This window comes from Oreochromis niloticus, linkage group LG23 (assembly GCF_001858045.2).
Source record: "Oreochromis niloticus isolate F11D_XX linkage group LG23, O_niloticus_UMD_NMBU, whole genome shotgun sequence".
NCBI classification, from domain to species: Eukaryota; Metazoa; Chordata; class Actinopteri; order Cichliformes; family Cichlidae; genus Oreochromis; species Oreochromis niloticus.
In genome coordinates this window covers 36,146,278-36,168,796 of record NC_031986.2, presented here as the reverse complement: position 1 = coordinate 36,168,796, position 22,519 = coordinate 36,146,278, and the positions used below count along the sequence as shown (strand labels likewise).

The 22,519-nt window shown below is 44.0% G+C and overlaps 1 protein-coding gene across 1 annotated transcript in view; it reads left to right on the top strand.

Annotated features, from left to right (window-relative positions):
* The first annotated feature begins 2,966 nt into the window (after positions 1-2,966).
* The window catches only part of wdr18 (WD repeat domain 18), a 25,284-nt gene continuing 5,731 nt past the window's right edge, over positions 2,967-22,519 (top strand). The window contains exons 1-9 of the mRNA XM_003451323.5: positions 2,967-3,244; positions 5,262-5,372; positions 6,759-6,892; positions 7,138-7,279; positions 7,568-7,711; positions 7,809-7,873; positions 10,680-10,804; positions 20,062-20,225; positions 21,044-21,112. Of these exons, the coding sequence (XP_003451371.2) occupies positions 3,032-3,244; positions 5,262-5,372; positions 6,759-6,892; positions 7,138-7,279; positions 7,568-7,711; positions 7,809-7,873; positions 10,680-10,804; positions 20,062-20,225; positions 21,044-21,112 (1,167 nt within the window). The 5' untranslated portion in view covers positions 2,967-3,031. The remainder of the gene's footprint in view (positions 3,245-5,261; positions 5,373-6,758; positions 6,893-7,137; positions 7,280-7,567; positions 7,712-7,808; positions 7,874-10,679; positions 10,805-20,061; positions 20,226-21,043; positions 21,113-22,519) is intronic.

The window sequence follows — 22,519 nt, the reverse complement described above, 5'->3', positions numbered from 1 at the left end:
GGTTATCTCTACCACCATGACACACAGCAGAGTCATAACTCTGCAAGAGGCTGGGTTTTTGGTTATCAGGGTAACTTCAGGTTTAACTCTGTGGTTTCAGGGCTACTGGGGATGCCACACACACACACACACACACACACACACACACACACACACACACACACACACACACACACACACACACACACACACACACAGACAGACTACTCCTAGACAGGCCACTTCTCCTGTTCATCTCCTAGGAGCAGATGTTAAAAAGTTGTATTTTACCTAGAGATAAAAGCTACTTTTTATTAAGATGTTTTACAATTTTATTGTACATGAACAATATCAATAAAAGGCTATTCTATTATTTAGGCCAAAAGTATTTCTGAACTTGTTCAGATCATTTATTCTGTGACTATAAAGCTAAAAGTACATTAAAAAAAATGCTCTCCATGTCATTCTCTTTCTGTCGGTTAGGTCACTGGAGGACAAACAGTGACTCTGTTTTCTGAAACATCAGCTGATATTTTTACTTGTGCAGGTTTTGACTGGCCACCCTGCAGTTTTCTGCGCAGCCACATCAGTGTCACTGTTCACACACTAAGGTTAATTATGGTGTGTCATAGGGTTCAGTGCTAGGAACAATTTTGATTGCATTATACATGCTTCCCTTAAGCAGTAAGAAGGCATAGCATACATTTCCACTCCTATGCAGATGACACCCAACTTTATCTATCCACGATAACGTCCATGTTATTTAGTGTATGTATCCAGATAACACACACTAATTAGTTCAACTACAGAAATGTCTTAAAGACACAAAAACCTGCATCACCTCTAATTTCCTGCTTGCCATGGACATTTCTCATTTCCATGGCAAATTCAGATAAAACTGAGGTTATTGTGGTTGGCCCTAAAAATAATAGAAATATGGTATCTAACCAGATTCTTACTCTGGATGGCATTACCTTGGCCTCCAGCGACACTGTGTGGAATTTTGGTGTCGTTTTTGACCAGGATATGCCCTTTAATGTGCACATTATACAAATATTTATGACTGTTTTCTTCCATTTGCACAATAGCTCTAAAATTAGAAACATCTTGGCTCAGAGTGATGCTGAAAAACTTTTGTATACATTTATTACTTCTAGGCTGGACTAGTGTAATTTGTTATTGTCAGAATGTCCTAAAAACTCCCTGAAAAGCATTCAGTTGGTTCAAAATGCTTCAGCAAGAGTACTGACAGGGACTAGAAACAAATGGCATTTTACTCCCATACTGGCTCTTCACTGGCTCCCTGTTAAATCCAGAATGGATTTAAAATTTAAAATCATTCTCTTCACATACTAGGTCTTAAATAATCAGGCCATATTATTTTATCTTAAAGACCTTATAGTACCATATCACCCCAATACAGCACGTCACTCTCAGACTGCTGGTTTCCCATGATGCAGTGAGCATTTCTCCTGCTCTTACCTCTTTTAACTCACCATGTGCTTTATACACCACAGCATGTCCTTTTGTCCTGTCTACGTTCCCTCACCCCCAAGTGGTTGCGGTAGATGGCAGCCCCTCCCTGAGCATGGTTCTGCTGGAGGAGATTTTTGGGGTTTCTCTGTATTATGGGAATGTCTTTAGCCTACAATATTAAATGCTTTGAGTCAACTGTTGTTGTGATTTGGTGCTATATGTATAAAATTAACTTGAATTGAATTGATGTTAAATATCAATCAAAATAATATATTTATTTGAGCACTAAATCAGATAAAGGTCTGAGAAATCAGACAAAACTTTAAGTAAGGCCCATGTTGGACGATAGATAACAATAAATAAAACTATATTTTAAATTTAGACAAGGGTAAGTGTCAGGATTTCAAATGAATTAAAATTCTGTCTGGGTCTTTGGTGGATCAATAAGCTGGAGGAAAAGATTGCTGCCATACCCTCTCCTCTGCCTGTGTTAAGAGGATTCTGACAATTAACTCAGGGGTGTTGATTTATTTAAACTATCATAATCATCCTACTGTAACCAGGTTTCTGTAATCAATCAATGTCTTGATCAATTATTAATTCGAGTAGTAACAAGGATAGAGAATATAGAGACCTAATGTTGGTTCACTGACTGATTGGCTGATCGATGCATTGATTGACTAGTTGGGTTGTTCAGCTGATTGATTAATGGCTTTAATGGTTGTTTGGTTGATTGTGCTTTGTGCACCATTGGTAGTGTTGCTGGAATCAGTGCAGCATTTGAAACCATCAATAATTACATTCTTTTGACATGTTAAGTTCTGCACTGGTTTTCCTCATATCTTAAAGACACAGAAATCTTCACCCAGAAGGAAGAAACTGAAATTCACTGTGCAAAGGGTTTGAGTCCAGAAAAGTAAACCGGCCAACCACTGTAACTGTCTGGTGTAAAGGGATGTTAGGTTCAGATGTGCTTCCTTTTCTTTACAGATAACCACAACACCAAAGAAAAGATAAAACGGATTCAATGAAAGCACAATAAAATAAAATCATCATGGTTTTATCAGTCTAGAAACGAGAAAGCTTGTTGAGATATTTAATTTGTGTACTCAAGTTGCGAAATGTGTTGGACTGCATTCGTGTTATTGTTTGACTGAGACGCAGTATTTTAGTTGTTACCACAAGGGGGCACAGTTTATCCGTGAAGGCACGTATGCTGCCTCATCACGCCCGTCCAATTGAGCGGGTGGCATTCAGGAATGTTTAAAAAAAATAAAATAAAATAAATAAAAAAATGTGTGGTTCTTAAAATGGAGGTTTAATTATGCAAAATGTTCATATTTGCTTTCAAGTGAGTAAAAACCTGAATGATTTATCATTTGTTTAGAATGTTTGTGTATATAACGCTTCCCGTGCTCTAAGTTGTATTTTTACTTGTGTTAAATATTTTTGGAGAAAAACAGGTGTTTCTAAATAGAGCCTGTCCCTACATCTCCCACAGTGCACCGCGGCCGGACGTGACGCATCGGTCTCGGACGTGACGTAGAGTATACGGTGGTGGCCGGTGTGTGTGTGTATGATGGCGGCTCCTCTGGAGGTCCTGCTGAGCAGCGATTCGGGGTCCCAGCTGTGGAACTGCACCGTGTTCGACCCGCACAGCGGCTCCAGCCTGCTCTCGTACCGCGGCGGGAACAGCGGCGCGCGCAGCCTCACGGTGCTCGGCGGGGAGTACCTGCTGTCCGCGCAGCTCGGCAAGAACTTCATCAACGTGTGGGAGCTGCAGAGAAAGGTAGGACAGTACCTGGCCCAGCTGAGCTCACCTGAGCCCACCTCGCTCACCAGGCGAGAGTCACCAAACTAACGCTCTGCCCCCCAGCGCGGACAGGTGGCCAAAAACCCGCAGTCCCTCTAAAGGTGTAAACAAAGCGTTTAGAAAGCTGCCACTTTAATTCTGTGAAAAAGGAAAAGTAGAGCCGTTGTCAGAACCACTCGGACCCCTTACCGAACCCCGTTTATCTGTCCTCAAACCTTACCTGTGTGATGGCTGCAGCTCAACGTTAAAGAAGCTGATTCGTGAGTCCACGTGTTTCCACACAGATGCTGTGTTAGTACACACAGGTCTTGTTGAGACATCTTACAGATGTGCAGTTTCTCTGTGAAGCATTCTACTTTGAAAGCGTGCTGCTCAAATGTAACATGAACACACCTGTGGGTGTACTGCAGGTACGCAGAGCCGTTTTCAGAGTGTTGAGGGTGTGCTGCTGGTCACTTTGGTGATGGATGCTGATCACCTGTTGTTTGACCCTTGCTGATCTGTGTCTGACCTCATCACCTCAGTTGGATATCTTCAGTTTTATCTGAATTTAGAAGCAGAAAATTAATGTCATCCAGGTCTTTGTCTTTAAGATATTCCTGGAGTTTAACTACTTGGTGTGTGTTATCAGGCTTCGTGGATTAGATAGTTGTGTGTCATCTGCATAACAGTGAAAATGTATGCTATGCCTTCTGATGATGCTGCCTAAGGGAAGAATGTATAATATAAACAGAATTGGTCCTAGCACTGAACCCTGTGGAACTTCATAGTTAACCTTAGTGTGTGAAGAGGACTCTCATTTACATGAACAAACTGGAGTCCATTAGATAGATATGATACAAAAACCACTGCAGCGCAGTACCTGTAATACCTACAGCATGCTCTAATCATTCTAATAGAATATTATGGTCAACAGTATCGAACATTGCACTGAGGTCTAGCAGGACAAGCACAGAGATGAGTCCACTGTCAGAGGCCATAAGAAGATCATTTGTAACCTTCACTAAAGCTGTTTTTGTGCTGTGATAAGCTCTGAAACCTGACTGAAACTCTTCAAATAAGCCATTCCTCTGCAGATGATCAGAGCTGTTTGACAACTACTCTTTCAAGAAAGGAAGGTTGGCCTATAATTAGCTAAGCCCACTGGGTCAAGTTCCACAAAATGCATCAACTAAGCTCCACGTCCTCCTATCAGAGGAGCAGCTGTGTCCTGGTGCCACATACACTTGAAAATTTCATGATGTTCATTATGGAGAACTGTGTTTAACACAGTCCAATAACAGAACATGTTGGGTTCCTCACAGTCACGCCCCTCCAGGTGCTGTCGCCCATGTTAACGTTAAAGCCCCGAAGTACGACAATAGTCTCCAGATGGGGCGCTCTCCAGGACCCGCTCAGGGACCTTGGGTACTCTGAACTGTTCAGCGCATAATGGAGATCATCAAATATTGTTTTCAGTTCTTGTTTTATTCTATTTGGTCTAGTTTTATTTTGGTAGCAAAAATGTTATTCACACTGAGTTTTCTCTTTTAATTTCCTGTAGTAACTCTGATAGACGTCTTTAAAGAAAATAAAAAGAAATGCTGCTGGAAATACCCAATCATCAGAAGCACACAAAGCATCACAATAAAAATGTTTGCTGGGGTTTATGTTTGTTTCTAATGTGACACATCAGAGCTCTGAACTGTATACAGCTCCATGAAGTGTGGTACCTGGATGGCATGACCTTAGGGCAACTGTTGCTGTGATTTGGTGGTGTATATAAATAAAATGGAATTGAAGTGAAAATTGAATGTCTGATCATGCTCAGAGCATAAAAGCAGAAAAGAAGATGGGGGTTAAACACCAAGCTGATGCCCACTGTTCTGATATTCATGGTCACTGATAATCTCTGACTGAGCTTTTTAAATTTTGTTAAGCCAGCTTAACAGAGTAAGCCTGGATATGTTGATCTTCCCTCGTAGACACACCCACTTGTTCTTTTGTTGTTCAGGATCAGCTGCAGCAGAAGATCGTGTGTCCAGGTGTGGTCACTTGTCTTTCTGCTTCACCTAATGGACTCTTTCTTGCTGCTGGAGTCGCTGAGGCCATTTACCTGTGGGAGGTGAGTCTATTCAAGCTCTGATTGGCTGAATGTAATTTATTAATTTTAAGATCCTGTTTAGCCTGTGCTGTACGACTCAGGCAGACAGCACGATGCAGATGAGAAGTTCTTTCAGTAACTCTACTGATGTGAAGTACCTGTTCAGCAGGTTCATTCATCCTGGTCACTCATCAATCAAGCGGTCAGTAAGCAATCTGCCCTTTGAATGGGATTGCACCAGTGTGTGACCAAGCTGGTGACTAGTGTGATGAGGAGGTGCCAGGCTGCTGTGGCTCTGTGTGGTTTGTACAGATGCTAGTGAGGCCCCTGATTGTTCAGTAAATAAACTGTTAAACATGTCTTGTTTCTTCAGACTTCAATCATCCCATCCAATATATAATACCAAACGAGAGTCAATAGCAGCTGTTTAGCATTGGCAGAGAAGATTTGGTTTGTCATGGGCACAGCCCACGTACTGAACTCTGCTGCTCAACCCACAAATGCCTTTTCCCTACAAATGTGGCACCATTTAAAAAAACCAAAACAAACAAAAAAAACCCCAGACTTTCCAATGTTACAGGAAGCATTGTTACCAAAAAGAAATTATTGACCAAACAGAAAGTTTAGAATACATCCGTCCATCTATTTCTCTTATTTAATTTAGTCTTGCTGGGGTAGGAGCTTATCTGAGCTATAGGTGACACAAGGTACACCTTGACAGGTCTCCAGTTTATCACAGGGTTGACATAGAGACGGATCAGCACTCAGGCTCAGTCAGGACTTGGACTAGGGAAGGAACTCTGAGAACAAGGAGAGAACCCACACAGGAATAAGAAGCACAACTCCCCACAGGATTCGTGTGGAGAAAAGATTCTAATGTTCTTGTGTTCTCTGAAGAACTAACAGATAAAGTTAATCTGAACAGAAAACACGTCTTTAAGCATCTCCAGGTGTTTAACATAAAAGCTCATTATTGACTTACTGACACCACAAAAAGCTGCTTAGATGATGCTGACAGAGCAGTTTAAGAAAGAGCATCACCATCTCAGAGCTCCTCAGCTGTTTCCATCCTGTTCATCAGAGAGGTCACAGTAGAAGCTGAATGCATGGAGGAGGGTTTGTAAAGTGAAATGTGAACACAAGATTGGAGATCAGCTCGTGCTGTTTTAAGACTAACTCACTAAAACTGGTTCATGAGAACATCTGGACCCTCCTGCAGGTTCAATGTTAGAATAAAACTCCAGCAGCCATATGGAGGTGATCAGAGGCTGAAGGAGCTGATTGGAACGAGGATTCAAACATTTCAGGAAGAGCTTAGAGAGACAGTTCTTCCTTTTATGTTTTTACGTCGTTTTTTTTTTTTGTCTCTTGGTTCAGGTTTGTTTACTCTGTTTTCTCACTGATCAGGTGTGCACAGGTAAACTGCTGTCTGTCCTTAGTCGTCACTATCAGGACGTCACCTGTCTGAAGTTCACTGATGACAGCAGCCATTTTGTTTCCGGTGGAAAAGACAACCTGGCTCTGGTGTGGAGTCTGTCAAGGTGAGACACACCTGAAAACACATCTGGAGCGTTCTGTAGCTTTTAATCAGCAGCAAGGTGTTTCATGACAAGAACACAAATGTGAAGTCAGCCTGGAGAGAGGTGCAGTGTCCAGCAGGTGCAGCTTTAGCTGTGTGTGTGTTTTAGAAAATTCAGACTTCCCTGGTAAGATCGGCACGTCACCTGTGACTCTGAGATGTGCCAGACGGATCGCTGACTCACTCACTCTGTTCGCTGTGTTTCAGTGTTGTGCAGCTGGATGTAAGCCACGCCCCTGAGCCTCGCCACATCATGTCTCGTCACTCTCTGCCAATCACAGACCTGCACTGCGGCCTGATGGGAGCTCAGGCTCGAGTCGCCACCGCCTCCTTAGACCAGACAGTGAAGGTGAGTTTGTGCACCTCTGCTGATGTCGCTCAGCGATCCAGACAGCTGTGACCCAGGTAAAGCGGACAGCTGATGATCTTCATCTCACCATAATCAAGAACAGGAGATAGTGTGGTATTGAGGAGGAAGCTTACTTCGTTTAGTTTCTCTAAACAAGTTAGTGTCTTGAAACTGTGTCTGTCTGCAGTTCATGTAGTAATGGGTTAAATCTGACCAATCAGAGCTCAGCACAGTAAAATATGAAGTCATCACAGTCTTAGAGGTGTTTTTTTTCTGCTAATTGTCTAGGTATGGGAGCTGTCCTCAGGCGAGCTACTCCTCTCGATCCTCTTTGATGTGGAGATCATGTCTGTGACCTTTGACCCTGCTGAGTACTTCGTGTTCTGTGGAGGAAGTGATGGAAATATTTTCCAAGTGTCTCTGTGCAGCCAGGTGAGTCTGTCTCATTTTCTCACCTAATCATGTTTTGACTCACAGCTCCCAGCTTTAAGGGGAGATGATAAAGTTTACCTGTTTGAACTGTTTGCAGAGTCTCGGTCGGGAAAAGTCGTTCCAGTCGGATGGCGAGGGGAATCAGGTGTTTAAAGGTCACAGGTGAGACAGCCGCTGGTGTTTGTTTGCAGGAATATGGTCGCATGACATCTCGTGTGTGTGCGTGTGCACGAAAACCAGCTTTCTTTTTTCTTCTTTTCAAAATAAAGGCTTAGGCTAGAAGCTCTGGTGAACCGTTTTTACCTTTTTGTTTAATAGTGAGAAAAAGACTATGTGGACACTAAAGCTGGAATAAATAAACACAATTCTTTTGCACAACTTTTGCAATAAGATGTTCTTTGTACATTAAATCCCGCCCAGTGCCGCGATAAAATTGTCCTACAACCCAAGACGAATGTTTCTTATATGTACAAGTTAGAAAGAGGAATTCCTCTTCTGAAGTTTGGACCACGCCAGCCTAGTTTCAGGAGGACGAGGAGAAACTCCCATCTCCGTCCTGTCTCTCTATCAGGCTCGTCACATCACAACCCAGCTGTGCTCTGCACTTGAGTCTCTCGCTAGTTGCTACTTCCCTCGTGGCACCGCCCTGTAAACAGTATTTTCATGTGTGTGGAACAAATTGTTTTCCCAGTACAGTGCGAGGAGCGGCGCTGGTGATCACGTTGAGCGTTTGGAGGTCAGCGAGTCCACTGATAATTAACCTTCATCGTCTGTAACACTCACGACGTTTAAGCACAAAATTAGAACAAGTGGGGCGGGGCTTCAGACGGAGTGTGGCTGGGGCCTAATATGAGTAGCAGAAAATTAAGAAACTTCATGTGTTGTTCAAACTTTGGTACAAACAGTTTATCTCCATGTTTGAAAATAAATGAATAACATGTAGACCGTCACGTGCTCAACAGGATATGACCATGCCAGACGACTAGTTACAGTGGCTTGCAAAAGTATTCAGCCCCCTTGAACTTTTCCACATTTTGTCACATTACAGCCACAAACATGAATCCATTTTATTGGAATTCCACGTGAAAGACCAATACAAAGTGGTGTACACGTGAGAAGTGGAACGAAAATCATACATGATTCCAAATGTTTTTTACAAATAAATAACTGCAAAGTGGGGCGTGCGTAATTATTCAGCCCCCTTTGGTCTGAGTGCAGTCAGTTGCCCATAGACATTGCCTGATGAGTGCCAATGAGTGCACCTGTGTGTAATCTAATGTCAGTACAAATACAGCTGCTCTGTGACAGCCTCAGAGGTTGTCTAAGAGAGTATTGGGAGCAACAACACCATGAAGTCCAAAGAACACACCAGACAGGTCAGGGATAAAGTTATTGAGAAATTTAAAGCAGGCTTAGGCTACAAAAAGATTTCCCAAGCCTTGAACATCCCACGGAGCACTGTTCAAACGATCATTCAGAAATGGAAGGAGTATGGCACAACTGTAAACCTACCAAGACAAGGCCGTCCACCTAAACTCACAGGCCGAACAAGGAGAGCGCTTATCAGAAATGCAGCCAAGAGGCCCATGGTGACTCTGGACGAGCTGCAGAGATCTACAGCTCAGGTGGGGGAATCTGTCCATAGGACAACTATTAGTCGTGCACTGCACAAAGTTGGCCTTTATGGAAGAGTGGCAAGAAAAAGCCATTGTTAACAGGAAACCATAAGAAGCCCCGTTTGCAGTTTGCCACAAGCCGTGTGGGGGACACAGCAAATATGTGGAAGAAGGTGCTCTGGTCAGATGAGGCCAAAATGGAACTTTTTGGCCAAAATGCAAAACGCTATGTGTGGCGGAAAACTAACACTGCACATCACTCTGAACACACCATCCCCACTGTCAAATATGGTGGTGGCAGCATCATGCTCTGGGGGTGCTTCTCTTCAGCAGGGACAGGGAAGCTGGTCAGAGTTGATGGGAAGATGGATGGAGCCAAATACAGGGCAATCTTGGAAGAAAACCTCTTGGAGTCTGCAAAAGACTTGAGACTGGGGCGGAGGTTCACCTTCCAGCAGGACAACGACCCTAAACATAAAGCCAGGGCAACAATGGAATGGTTTAAAACAAAACATATGCATGTGTTAGAATGGCCCAGTCAAAGTCCAGATCTAAATCCAATCGAGAATCTGTGGCAAGATCTGAAAACTGCTGTTCACAAACGCTGTCCATCTAACCTGACTGAGCTGGAGCTGTTTTACAAAGAAGAATGGGCAAGGATTTCAGTCTGTAGATGTACAAAGCTGGTAGAGACATACCCTAAAAGACTGGCAGCTGTAATTGCAGCAAAAGGTGGTTCTACAAAGTATTGACTCAGGGGGCTGAATAATTACGCACATCCCACTTTGCAGTTATTTATTTGTAAAAAATGTTTGGAATCATGTATGATTTTCCTTCCACTTCTCACGTGTACACCACTTTGTATTGGTCTTTCACGTGGCATTCCAATAAAATTGATTCATGTTTGTGGCTGTAATGTGACAAAATGGGGAAAAGTTCAAGGGGGCCGAATACTTTTGCAAGCCACTGTATTTATCACAGCAGAGTATTGTCCACATGTTTTCACGGTGCTTCTCGTCGGACTTGTGGGAGTCTGCTTGGGCTGAGGTGTGACATCACGGTGATAAATGGTGGTGGGCTGTCTCTTGATTAATTCCACGCTCGCCAAGCAGTGGGTGTGGTAGGAAACATGAACGACCATAAACTGAAAACCGGTGTGGGGAAAACGACACGTGTGATGAAGAGCTCATTTCCACCGGTGAAATAATCCAGATGGTAGTGAATAACACGCACGTCAGAGGAAGCCCTTCTAACAGGTGTTTACTGTGGATTAACTTCAATGATCAAGGTTCAGGATGATTGTTGATTAGGGTTAATTAACTTTATTGATCGTGGTTCTGTGTTCTCCTCAGGAACATGGTGACGTGTCTTTCAGTGTCGATGGACGGGACTCTCCTGCTGTCAGGGTCACACGATGAAACGGTTAGACTGTGGGACATTCAGAGTAAACAGAGCATCCGCTGCCTCACACACAAAGGTAAGTCCCGCACCCTGTGACATCATCAGGGTTGAGTTTTCTATCCATGCTGCTTTGCTCAAAAGAAATCTCAGCTTGAGATCTACTTCTGGTTACATGTGGGTCGATGGAAGCTGCACTTTTAAGCTGTCACCTCAGGGAGGTGCTGTTTAACCTGAGGTGGCTGGACTTAACCGCCTCCTCCTCAGCTGCTGCTGGGTTATTAATGAGTGGTGACGCTGGCGGCGCCATCTCCTCCTCTGGTGTCTGCTTGATGATGAGCGGCGGTGTGGTTCTGACAGGAACACGAGAAGGGACCTCCCCGCCGTGATCGTGACTGACATTTTGTAATTAACCAAATCCTCCGCGCCAAATTCGTCTCACTTCAAACGGCCGTCAGCGACGGTAATCCATGCTTTGGCCAGATGCGCGGCTCACCCTCCCCAGTCACGTTTCTGCTCACAAAGAGCCAGAGTGAATTTAAAGAGAAAGCTTCATCCTCCATGACGACAACGCCTCAAAAGGATTCGTCTCAGCAGAGCAGATTCAGCTCCTCACAAACAGGCGAGAGGAGGTGCTCGTTCTCAGCCCGTCTGATGATTTTACCTGATGTGTGCAGAGTCGGACTGATCAGCGTGATGAAACGCCATAGAATATAATTCCTGCCATCTCAAACCTCACTTGCTGCTGAAGGATTTTTAACCTGGCTTCACTAAACATTAGGGCTGCACGATTTTGCATAAAATGAGAATCACGATTTTTTTGCCTAGAATTGAGATCACGATTCTCTCACGATTTTCTTTTCCAATATAAATATTTATTGCACTTATTAACTGCACATCAACTTCGTAACAGTTGAAACTGAACATAAAAACAATAAATAAAAATAAAAACAATTAAATGCCTCACATTTTGTGGTTGCCGCAAAATGTTGTACTGCTTGAAATTCTGTCTCCACCGTTGCTCGACACTGCGTGTATAGAGCAGGTAGTGCAACAATAGAAAAATAGTTGCAGGACGGCACTGTGTAGCGTTTGTCTAGGGTGTTGATCATTTTCCTAAATCCCTCGTTTTGCACAGTGTTGATATATCTTTGGTCAGGTGATAAGTAATAGCCTCCGTAATTTCTTTGAGCCTGCGGGAGTTCGACGTGTATAGGGAAGCGCTGTATAAGGTTCCCGTTATTGATGTTTGGGTGGTTGACCGGCACAAATTTTCTCCTGTTACTTTCTCGTCATCCCTGACGTGTTCTCCGTTGTTTTTTCCCTGCCAATTTGAGCATCACGGCACAGCTTCTGTATCACGTGGTATAAGGCTCCGCCCATGTCATTTGTTGAGCAGGAAGAGGGAGCGCTTGTTTTCATGCAGATTACGTCCCGGATCAAAATGCGGTACAGTCGTCGTCGTCTTTTTTTTTTTTTTTTTAAATCGTTGTCATTTGGAAATGAGATCGCACATAAGTATGAATCGAGATCGCGATTTTCTAACGATTAATCGTGCAGCCCTACTAAACATGACCAATGTGCTCCCCTCAGCACCGGTCTATGAGTCCAGCTGTGAGGCAAAAGGGGCAGGGTCAGCACAGGAAACCAGTGTCAAACAGGTAGCGCTGCAGGTATGTCACAGCTGGAACAAACCTGAAATACTCTCAGGGTTATGAGTTGAATCCAGGCTGAAGCTGAGCCTTTTTAACTGAGTGAAGTGAAGAACAATCAGCGTGACATCATAGTGATGTCACTGATTAACATGCAGATGTTTGTCTGTAGGCATCATGCTGACTACCTTCACAGAAAGGTAAAAAAAAAAAAAAAAAGAAAAAAAAGAAACCAGTGCGCTCACAAGCGCCCTCTGTTGGGTACAGTCAACGGGCGAGAGGTGGGACACACCTGGATAGGTCGCCGTCTATCACTTTGTTAAAAATGTAAACTCACATGGCTCCAGGACCCTGGAGCACCCAGGAAGAACACAGGAACAGAAGGCGGTCCTCAGACATCTCCTCGCCATTTTTAATCAGTTATTTTGTTTCATTTGGTTCTGGTGAGAACAATGATGCCTCACAGCAAGTAGATCATTTGACGGTTGAGTCTGACTGAGGCAAGTCTGTGCAGAAGTCTCTGATTTGAGATGCTGTGATTGGCTCAGCATCACGTGATCCTCAGAGACTTCATCTGAGATCCATCTACAGGTGCTAAGCTTGGAGGAGACGCTGCATCCCATCACTGTTATCGAACACACTGTGTGTGTGTGTGTGTGTGTGTGTGAGAGACTGATTATCTGAGCTGCTGTGAAATAAACCAAATAAAGTGAGAGGTTCGTGAAGAGTTCATGAGAAGCGAAGAGGGGGAGGTGTGTGTCAGTCCGAGTGCTCCTGCCTCCTCCGCCGGCTCTCAGCGTGTTAGATCTGCGACTGTTATAAAGAAACGGCCGTCTGACAGCAGAGCACCGCTCCTGCAGGCAATGAGGCGAGACCACCTCTCTCTGCTGCCACCACCTCATCTCAGGACTCATTACCCGGAGAGGCTGGGGGAGACACTGACAGCTCTGAGGGCCCCTGAACATATCGCACTAGAATAAAAAACACAGTGACACTTGAACACACCATGCTGCATTGAACCGTACACCTGAGCGTGACAGCATTTTCAGTCACAAACATCAGTGACTGAGTTGAGTTGTCTTTGTGGCGTTCCTGCAAACTGCAGGTTTTCTTTACATTTTTCAACTATTAAACATGAAGCTGCCAACTCCATGGCGTGGCAAGCTGTCCATTCATGTGGCTGTAGGTTACCGTTGTAGTCGCCAGGTGTTTTCTGATGTCATAGATCAGCTGTTTGGACGGCGTCCTTGGCGTGACGCGTCAGAGTCGCTTCCTGATGTGTTCTCTAATTGAGCTGCTGGATTTTTGTTGTTCAGCTAAAAAGGAACTTTTTGGAAGAGCTGGTGGGCGGGATTAGTGTGATGGCCGTACAGGAAGGCTATTGCGAGGCAGCCCATCTGCAGTGCTGACATTTAACTGCTGCTTTTACCTCCCAGAGATTCATCTTCACTACAATCCTGACTTTTTGCTGAGACGAATCATCAGCAGCTGAATTATGATCAGTCTGTAAGAGAACCACAGACAGGAAGCTGACTCGCAGAAGAAAGGTTTATCATGATAGAGATGAGATAAATGATTTCTGTGACATCGCAAAACATGCAAACTTTCATTTCAGCAGCCCACATTTGACTGACAGTTTCAATGATTTTCTTTTATATTTGATAGCATTAAATTAAATGCAATGATCTCAGGAGTATCTCAGTAAACAAATGGCATTCAATGAAAATTTGATGAAGACTCACCACCTGCAGTTATCAGTGCTACTGATGGGGGGGGGCGCTGTGCTCAGATGAAAGAATCTGACAGTTTTTAAGATGAGCTAAATTATGTTAGCAACTAATCTGCATACTTGCGTTACATTAACATCCACACTGAGTAAAATTAGGCTTTGGTGAAGCTTTGACAGGTGGCTAGCTGTCTGCAATCAAAGATGCCACGCCCCTAATAATGCAAACAGTTGTTTTCTAAAAACATTCTTCACCTGTACAGTTGTTGTGAAGAGAGAAATGATCTTTTGGGGCTAAACTAGTTTTTGTGTCTGGTTGGAAACTTGTTAATTTTAACATGGAGACGGACTCACTGCTGCCTTTGCAGGACGGTAGATGAACTGCAGATTTATGGTATAAAAAAAACAACTTTCCTTCAGCTCATGAAGCAGTTGATGTGATAAGTGTCTTTCATGAGTTTGTTTAGTGCAGGGGTCTCAAAGTGGCGGCCCGGGGGCCACTTGCAGCCCACGTCAGCCCTACTTTTGGCCCGTATATTGACGTGAAGAAATTAAAGGCCCTTGAAGTGACTTTTTTGTTAGGGAGGATTTGTTTGGGGGAAGATGTGTACACTTATGTCTGCATTTTTATTTTGTTGAATACGAACAAAATGATAGAAGTGCTGCCGCATGTGTGGCCAGAAAGAGAGGACCAATGTGTTTATTTGGTAGTTAAATGAAAGGCTTCAGTTAGTTAAGAGGGAGGGGAAAAAAAAAGATTTGTCTTGTTATACAATATTTGAAATAAAAAAAACAAACAAACAAAACATTTTCTGAAATATTTGTGGGTGTTTTCTTGTTTGTTTTTTTTGTACTACTTGAACACTAGTGGCCCTCCAACGAGATGACAGTGCCAGGAATGGCCCACAGCTCATTTAAGTTTGAGACCCCTGGTTTAGTGGAATATCGATAAAACATCCAGGTGAGAGGCTCCGAACCAGCTGAGGGTGTTTCCTCAGAGTGTCTGCAGTGTGTTGGCAGCCCTTCAGCCTCTAACACACTCAGTCTGATTTATCTGTCGTTCTGGACCACATTTGGACCATTAGTGTAATTCCAGCAGCCGGAGCCAAGCAGACGATCAATATGTGTAATTGAGTGGGAGATAATTAGCCCGTTTCTATTAGCACAACAAGCAGGAATTCTGCTCTGACTTTTCAGTACAAACCTCCTGAGTTTCACTGCTCGGGGATTTTATTTATGATGCAAGAGCGAGGACACCCTTTAACGATGTGTTAAAACAGAGCCTGCGGGTCCCCTAGAGATTTACAGTTTTTAATTAAATAACTGAGCATCAGCACCAGTTATTATTATCATTCCACCTAAATTTTGATGTTTAACACTTTCCCTCAGCTTTGAACACGCACGCGCACGCACGCACGCACGCACACACACACACACACACACACACACACACACACACACACACACACACACACACAGGTTATATCAGCATGTGTCTTGGCCTTTGTTTTACTGGGAAGACATCCTGAAAAAAAAACCCTTTCTTTATCATAGACACGTCATTCAAAGTTTAAATGACTAACAGGTTTTACAGGAAGTGTGCTAGACTTTTTAAAACTCATCAGGGACTGTAAGTGATGCCAGTTTTTATGGCTTTTCAAAATAAAATCTGATAAATATCAGAATGACCCTTCAATAAATGGTAGCAGTCATGCAGAGACTCAGTGGTAGACACACATTTACTTCACCTTGAATCATTGTATCATTGACTTTCATATAAAAGCTCAAAAATATTTAAGCTGCTTTTTAAGGTTTATAAACACCTTCATTTTGAAATCTATGTCTGAGCTTCTTTCTGCTCACCTGCAAGGTGACCTGCCGGTCATTGTGTTTTGCTGGTGGAGTTTCTCACCCTGAGCATAGTCTCTCAGGGATTGGTTTTATTCTGGAGCGGCAGCTTAGTTGAAATCAGATGAGCTATCAGCTGCATCTGACCAAGGCACTGACATGCCTGGGGACTGAACCCCCAGGACAGACTGCACGTGTAAACCTGGTTCAGCAACTGCTTTTATACTTATTGATCGGGTGTTGGAACCACCTGCTCTGGCTGATCAATGAGCCATCATCGATGAGCCAGAGCAGTATTTTAATCACGAACTTTTATTCAACATTTAGCGTCATGCTAACCTAGAAGCCAATCAAACGGCTTGTTATTGTGGTTCTGCTTGTTTGATCTGTGTCCATATTTTGAATTGGCACATCATGTGTCTGGTGCTCTAGGTCAAAGATGAAGCTGCTGGCTCTCAGGAGTGCAGCTGTAATGTGTGAGGCTGTAGAAGTTTAACCTGCAGGCAAAAACGTCTTCAACTTTATTTTGGAACATCTGAAGCTGGGGCAGCACGCAGCATGCATCAGAGGTTAAGGAGGTGGATAATGGAGAAGATGATGGATGGATGGATGGGTGGGTAGATTTCAGAATCTCTGGGCATAAGATTTGCTCTGGTGGGGAGAGGGCGTGGTGGGCGTGGCTCAGCTCTTCATGGGAAACCTTCAGGTGAACAGACTCTGAGTCGTGGTCACAAGGCTGTGGTCTTCAGTCTGCTGTAAACTACTTTCTGAGCAGATAAAACATCTTCAGCAGCTGCTGCAGTCTTACTAGTTTCACATTAACCTTTGAAAGACGCCGCCGCTGGCTGGTCTCACAGCGAGGAGCACGGCGAGGCGGCTGCTAGAGGTGAAGCTGCTAACGGAGTACAGGTGATAAAAAAGCTGTTTAGAGTGAGCAGGTGAGGTCAGCTCGCTTGTTTCTTTGTGTAAATGACCTACTTCCTGTTTCGGGGCTCAGGTGTGTCAGTCAGCTCAGCTGCTTTATCGTCTCCCGAGTGATTTGTCATCCTTCAGGCTCTTAAACAGATCCTCGAGCTAATCTCAGGGAAATTAATTTAAAAAGTCCCCAGACAGGAAGTTAGAGTGACAGTGAGCTGAGGCGCTGAAGGCGGAGTGAATACAGAGTGGGGAGGTGGAGGTGCAGAGGACTGTTTTGGAGGACTGAAGGTGGAGGCAGATGCAGTAAATCCGCTCCCACGCGCTGCGGTTTGGAGCTTCTGTTGGCGTGAAATGAGTCTGGCAGCGTGTCAGTGTGGCGGCAGATTTACTGATGGAGCACGCCTTGCTCAGAGCCGCTCCTTCTGATTGGCTGCAAGTGAAGGAAGCTGAGGAGATTAAAGGCGCCATTCCACTTCCTGTGTTTGTCCTGACCTGATTGGCTGTTGCAGCTGATGGAAGAGCGTTGATGACAGGTTGATGAGTTGCAGTGGGACAGTTTCTCAGAGGACCTGTGGTCACCGTGGTTACAGATGGCACTGGTTCTCTCACGCACACACACACTGTGCTGGAGGCGGAGCTTCTGGTCCTTGTCTCAATCAGCAGCCAGAGGAATCTTCAATAGGTGGAGGAGAGCCACCATGGACCTTGTTATTTAACCTTTGACCTCTGAATGTTTTGACCTCAGTTGTTTTTTTGCCAGTGATGATGATTGGATTATTAAACTGCTGCGCAGCGGGCCCTGACTGGACATTGGTCTGGAATATTTTCCATGATTTTCGTTCATCTGTGTAGATCTTTATGGCGCTGGACGCCAACCTGCTGCTGCTAGAACCACCCGTTTGGAACAAAGCGCCACATTTCAGAGACATTTACGATTGACTGCATGCTCAGTTCATTCACACGCAGATCCTCCTGTTTCCGTTCTTCCCACAAAAACACCTGAACGTGTTTGTGCAGACCGCAGCTGTCTGAGGGACTGACGCAGCGATCGCGGCAAAACGTGCCGAGGTGTGAAAACCTGACGTCAGACATGCCTGACAGAGAACCTGTCACCAAACACAGCGGGACCAAACACAGCGGTGTGATTTACCTGGTGCTAATCAGAATCGTGATGAATTTCGGGATCTGAATAATCCCGTCTGCTTCATGAGTCTCATTGGTAAATGATCATGCAGGTCATGTGACCTGGCAGCTTTTTGGAACAAAGTGAGCTTGCCCCTGCTGCAGAGCGCCTCATCAGCGCAGAAGCAGTCATGTGTTATTGAGGTGATCGCCATCTGTTGATGTCCATCAGCTCCTCCTGATGTGACTTGAGTGCAGCAGCTTAAATATTTTACTGATGAACCAGAAGAACTTTAATATTTCACACGAGTTTCTCTGAATGTCCTTCACAAACTCAGACACTTTGCTCTATTTTCAGTTTTTAATACTCTTCATTTGTAAAACACCAAATCAAAGGCACCTGTGATGGAAATGTCAAGTGACAGTCGACAGCTTCTTCTCCTCCTTCTCCTTTCTCATGCTCCCTTCAGGGGAGGATGATCTGCCTCCATCTTCCCTCTCCACATCCTCTTCTGTCACACTGACCAAGGCCCATGTGACAGAAGAGTCTTTTTTTGGGGTGTGAGGCTAGAAGTTGGCGTGGAGCCACATTCTGATCTGATCAAAAACTGATGGTCGTCAGTACGTATTGATTATGGGTCAACACATGTTGATGTTGTATTAGTCCCAGAGGACCTGACATACAGTATGCAATCAGGTGGTGGAGGTGAAATCCTAGTTTGTCAATGAGGCTGTGTGTAAAAGTTTAAGCTAACTTCAGGCAGGCACATCTGATGCAGTAAAATCCTCATACAGGATACGTAGCGTGACCAACACCTGGCTCTGCCTCCACCCCCCACCCCGCCAGGTTGATGTAATGAAAGTTTGATGGTCAGGTCAGGCCCACTCGTCTCTTCTTCTTCTGGTGCTTGAGAGAGGTTCTGTCAGTGTGCCGGATGAGGAAACGCTGCAGGACAGTTAAGGTTTTATCAGCCGAAGGAGCTGCTGAGAGCAGACCAACGAACATCAGCAGATAAGAACTGAGCACGTGCAGGAAACCAACAGTGCATTTTTCACCTAACTGACTTTGTAGGAGACATTTTTTTTGGGTTGTTACCTTATGTCTGCCGCTAGGGGTCACCTTTTTTGTTTTATGGTATAGTGTGTTTATGTGAATGTATTTAAGGTAGACACGTAATTAGTTCCAGGTGTTGTTGTTTTTCGGAAGGAGCAAACAGTTTGTGACCGCTACGCTGTTATGATAAATGATGTTAGATAAAGAGAACTGCAGGACAACAAATACAACAGCTGGAAGTGGAATAACAGTGGCATTGCATCACTCTCACCAACGAAAACCTCAGTGGCTTCAAGTGTAGGCTTAGCCTCTGCAGACATGTCATAGAACCAAAGCACCAAAAACTGTTAAAGGTTACAAAAACAAGTAAGCAAAACCCCTAATTTAGTTTCACCTAAGAGACTTTTTAATCTGCAGCCCGTCATCATTTGCATGTTTCAGATTGGTACAGTTTCAGCCTGGTTCACGACATCACTGACTCGCTTCCTGTTTCGTCTAAGAGACGGATACATTCTTGAAAGCCAAGATGACCGGAAGTGATGTAAACATGGGCTGCAATGTTACTCAAAAACAAACTGCTTTATTTCAACAACACCCTGGAGCTATCACGAAAGAAGAAGAAACAGTTTTGACCTTCAGGAGCCTCCTACATCATCTTTATCACCCCAGCGGGGCGGAGCCTATTCCAACTGCCATGGGGCAAGAGGCGGCATTCACCCTGGATTTACACCTGCGAATCACCGAGGAAACTCACATGCATTCATCACCTTAGGGTTCATTGTCATTCAGCTAATGTCTCGGGTCAGTTGGCCCCTGATTAGTCGGTTCCTGTTCATACCTATGACCTAATGGTTAATGAACTGATGATGTCATGAGCGATGTGGGGTTAGCAGAGGATCCATGGGCATTGTAGAATTTACACAGGAAGCAAAATTTCTTCTGTAGTGATTATGTCTCTCCATCCACAAATGACACTTCCTGAGCACCACGACATCACTTCCTGTTTGTGCATTTAGGGCCAGTGACAAACGCCATCATCACGCCAGCTCCCGCTAACATGTTCCTGCCTGACAGTCGGCCCACCGTCCCTCTGCCACGCTTCAGCCGACACGTGCATGCCTCCGAGAGCGACGGCGGTGAGCCGGGGGAGGTGTATGTCCGCCTCAGGCTCCACACACAGGTGAGTGCTGCCTTTCTTCCTAGTGTCTTCCATATTTGAGCTTCCTGTTAACGGAAGTAAAAACCAAATGAATGTCTGAGCAGTTTATTTTCATAGATGGGAGCCACAACAACAAGAAATTCCGACATGACAGGGTAGAAATGAAAACACACACAGGTGAACGAAGGAGCTGTGAAGGCTGAACATAAAGATGAAAAGATCAATGGAAAGATCAAACACAATTCGAGGAAACGTTTAAATAAAACATGAAGCTGCAGCTCAAACACATCGATCCCTCTGACGGAGGAAGGTGACATAGACACGCACAAATGCATACACAATGAGAGGGAAACTTTCATAAGCATCCTCAGAGCAGTTTATGCTAATGAGACGGAATCTAATACAGGCTGAGACACACACACACACACACACACACACACACACACACACACACACTCACTCTCTCTGCTGTAATGACAATGGGTTTGAAAAATGCGTGTGTTTGCTGGCGTCTCAGTGGGTAAGCAATAATATCAATATTTACAGCTTTGATTGCCTGACAGGTCAGGGTGCTCTGTCACCAGCGTGCCTGCTAACATCATCAGTCCTGTTTGGAGTGTTTAACATCGTTTAATTGATCAGTTCTCAAGACATAAAATTTTTAGATGTCTTCATCATCATCACCAGATTCACACAGCAGTGCTAAATTTTATTGCTAAATTATTTTTGTAATTATGGTGGAAGACTTCAATTTTATTTTGAAGTGACAATCTGCACATCTCACTTAAAGCTGATAGGTCACAGGTTTTACTTTGAAGAGGTTTTTCTGTTTTTTACAGGAGGAGGAGGAAACGTACCTGCAGAAAGCCGACACGCTGAACTCGCTGATGAATGCCATGACTGACAAGGTGAGAGGGGCCGAAGTTTCGTCGAGTGTTGGTTTGCATCCTCTGACAATCCCACAGTTTAACTGGCCAAGGGTCAGAGACAAACTGACTGTGAGCCTGACATTCCAGTCAGTCTTATTGATTGTGGTCAACACTAGACCTTTAACAAACAAACACAAGATCACAGCAACAAAAACATCAAACAAGAATTCACGAGTCAAAATAAAACAAACTTTTATGCTTATAAAATGTAAAATTTGTAAAATAGAAAATGTGATGATCTCAGACTACAGAAACAAAAGTCTAGACAGTCAGTATAAAAACGACTGACCAAGAGCAATTACAGGTACCAAAGCTGGTTTTCTTTGTGTCGGGAGATGTTCATGCTGGGTTTTGTAGTGTTTTTCATGCTGATTTCAAATCTGTGTTTAGTTTTTCCCTAGCATGTACAGTTTTTGTGATATGCTAGTTATATATTGCATAATAGTTGGTATAATTAGCCTAAGCATGTAACCAGATTTAATGACAATTCCCTGTGTTTTATGTTACATAGGGCATTAATTGCAATCGATTTCAGTTGTTACCGTGCCTAGATTGTATTAATCATCCAGACAGTTTCTCTCATGTGTGTGGTTCATTCAAGACAAAAGCACGTCTCCCAATTACTATAGACCTTAAGAAGATATACAAATTGTACTTTGGCTGCCCTCTGGGTGACCAGGATAAATCTTGGGCTCCACATGTCATCTGCAACAGATGCCGTGTGAGTACAACAGCATTTTCATTCAAAAATAAGCACAAAATTGTATACACCAGCCTGGATTCTGCAATAAGGCCTGTTCCTGTGCTGCCACATGATGGATTTGCTTCTGTAGAAGGTGACGAGGAAACGGTCAAGGTGCCTCTGGTTACAATCCAGAGCCATCAGATCCAGTCTGGCCGATGAAGATTCAGAACCAGAGACTTTTAAACAAGCAGAGCTAAACTATCTCGTTCGTGATTTAAATCTGTCGAAAGACAAAGCAGAACTTCTTCGAGGCTTAAGCAGAAGCATTTGCTTGCCAAGGGTGTTACTGTAACTCACTACAGAAGTTGAAGTCATAACTTGACAGCGTTCTTCACAACTGACGGCTCAATGTGCCATTGTCATGACATCAACAGACTCTTTAGCATGGTGTCTTTTCATTGATTCTTTACAAAAAAGCTCAAAGGCACTCCTACTCCATAATGGAAATGTCAAACCAAGTGTGCCGATTGCCCATTCTGTTCATCTAAGGGAGTCCTATGACAACATGAAGACACTGCTTGAATCATTTGGGTATAAAACTCATTAGTGGAACATCATCGGTGGTGATCTGAAGGTGATTGGTATGTTGACGGAAATGCGAGGAGGATTCGCCAAATACTGCTGTTTCCTGTGCCTGTGGG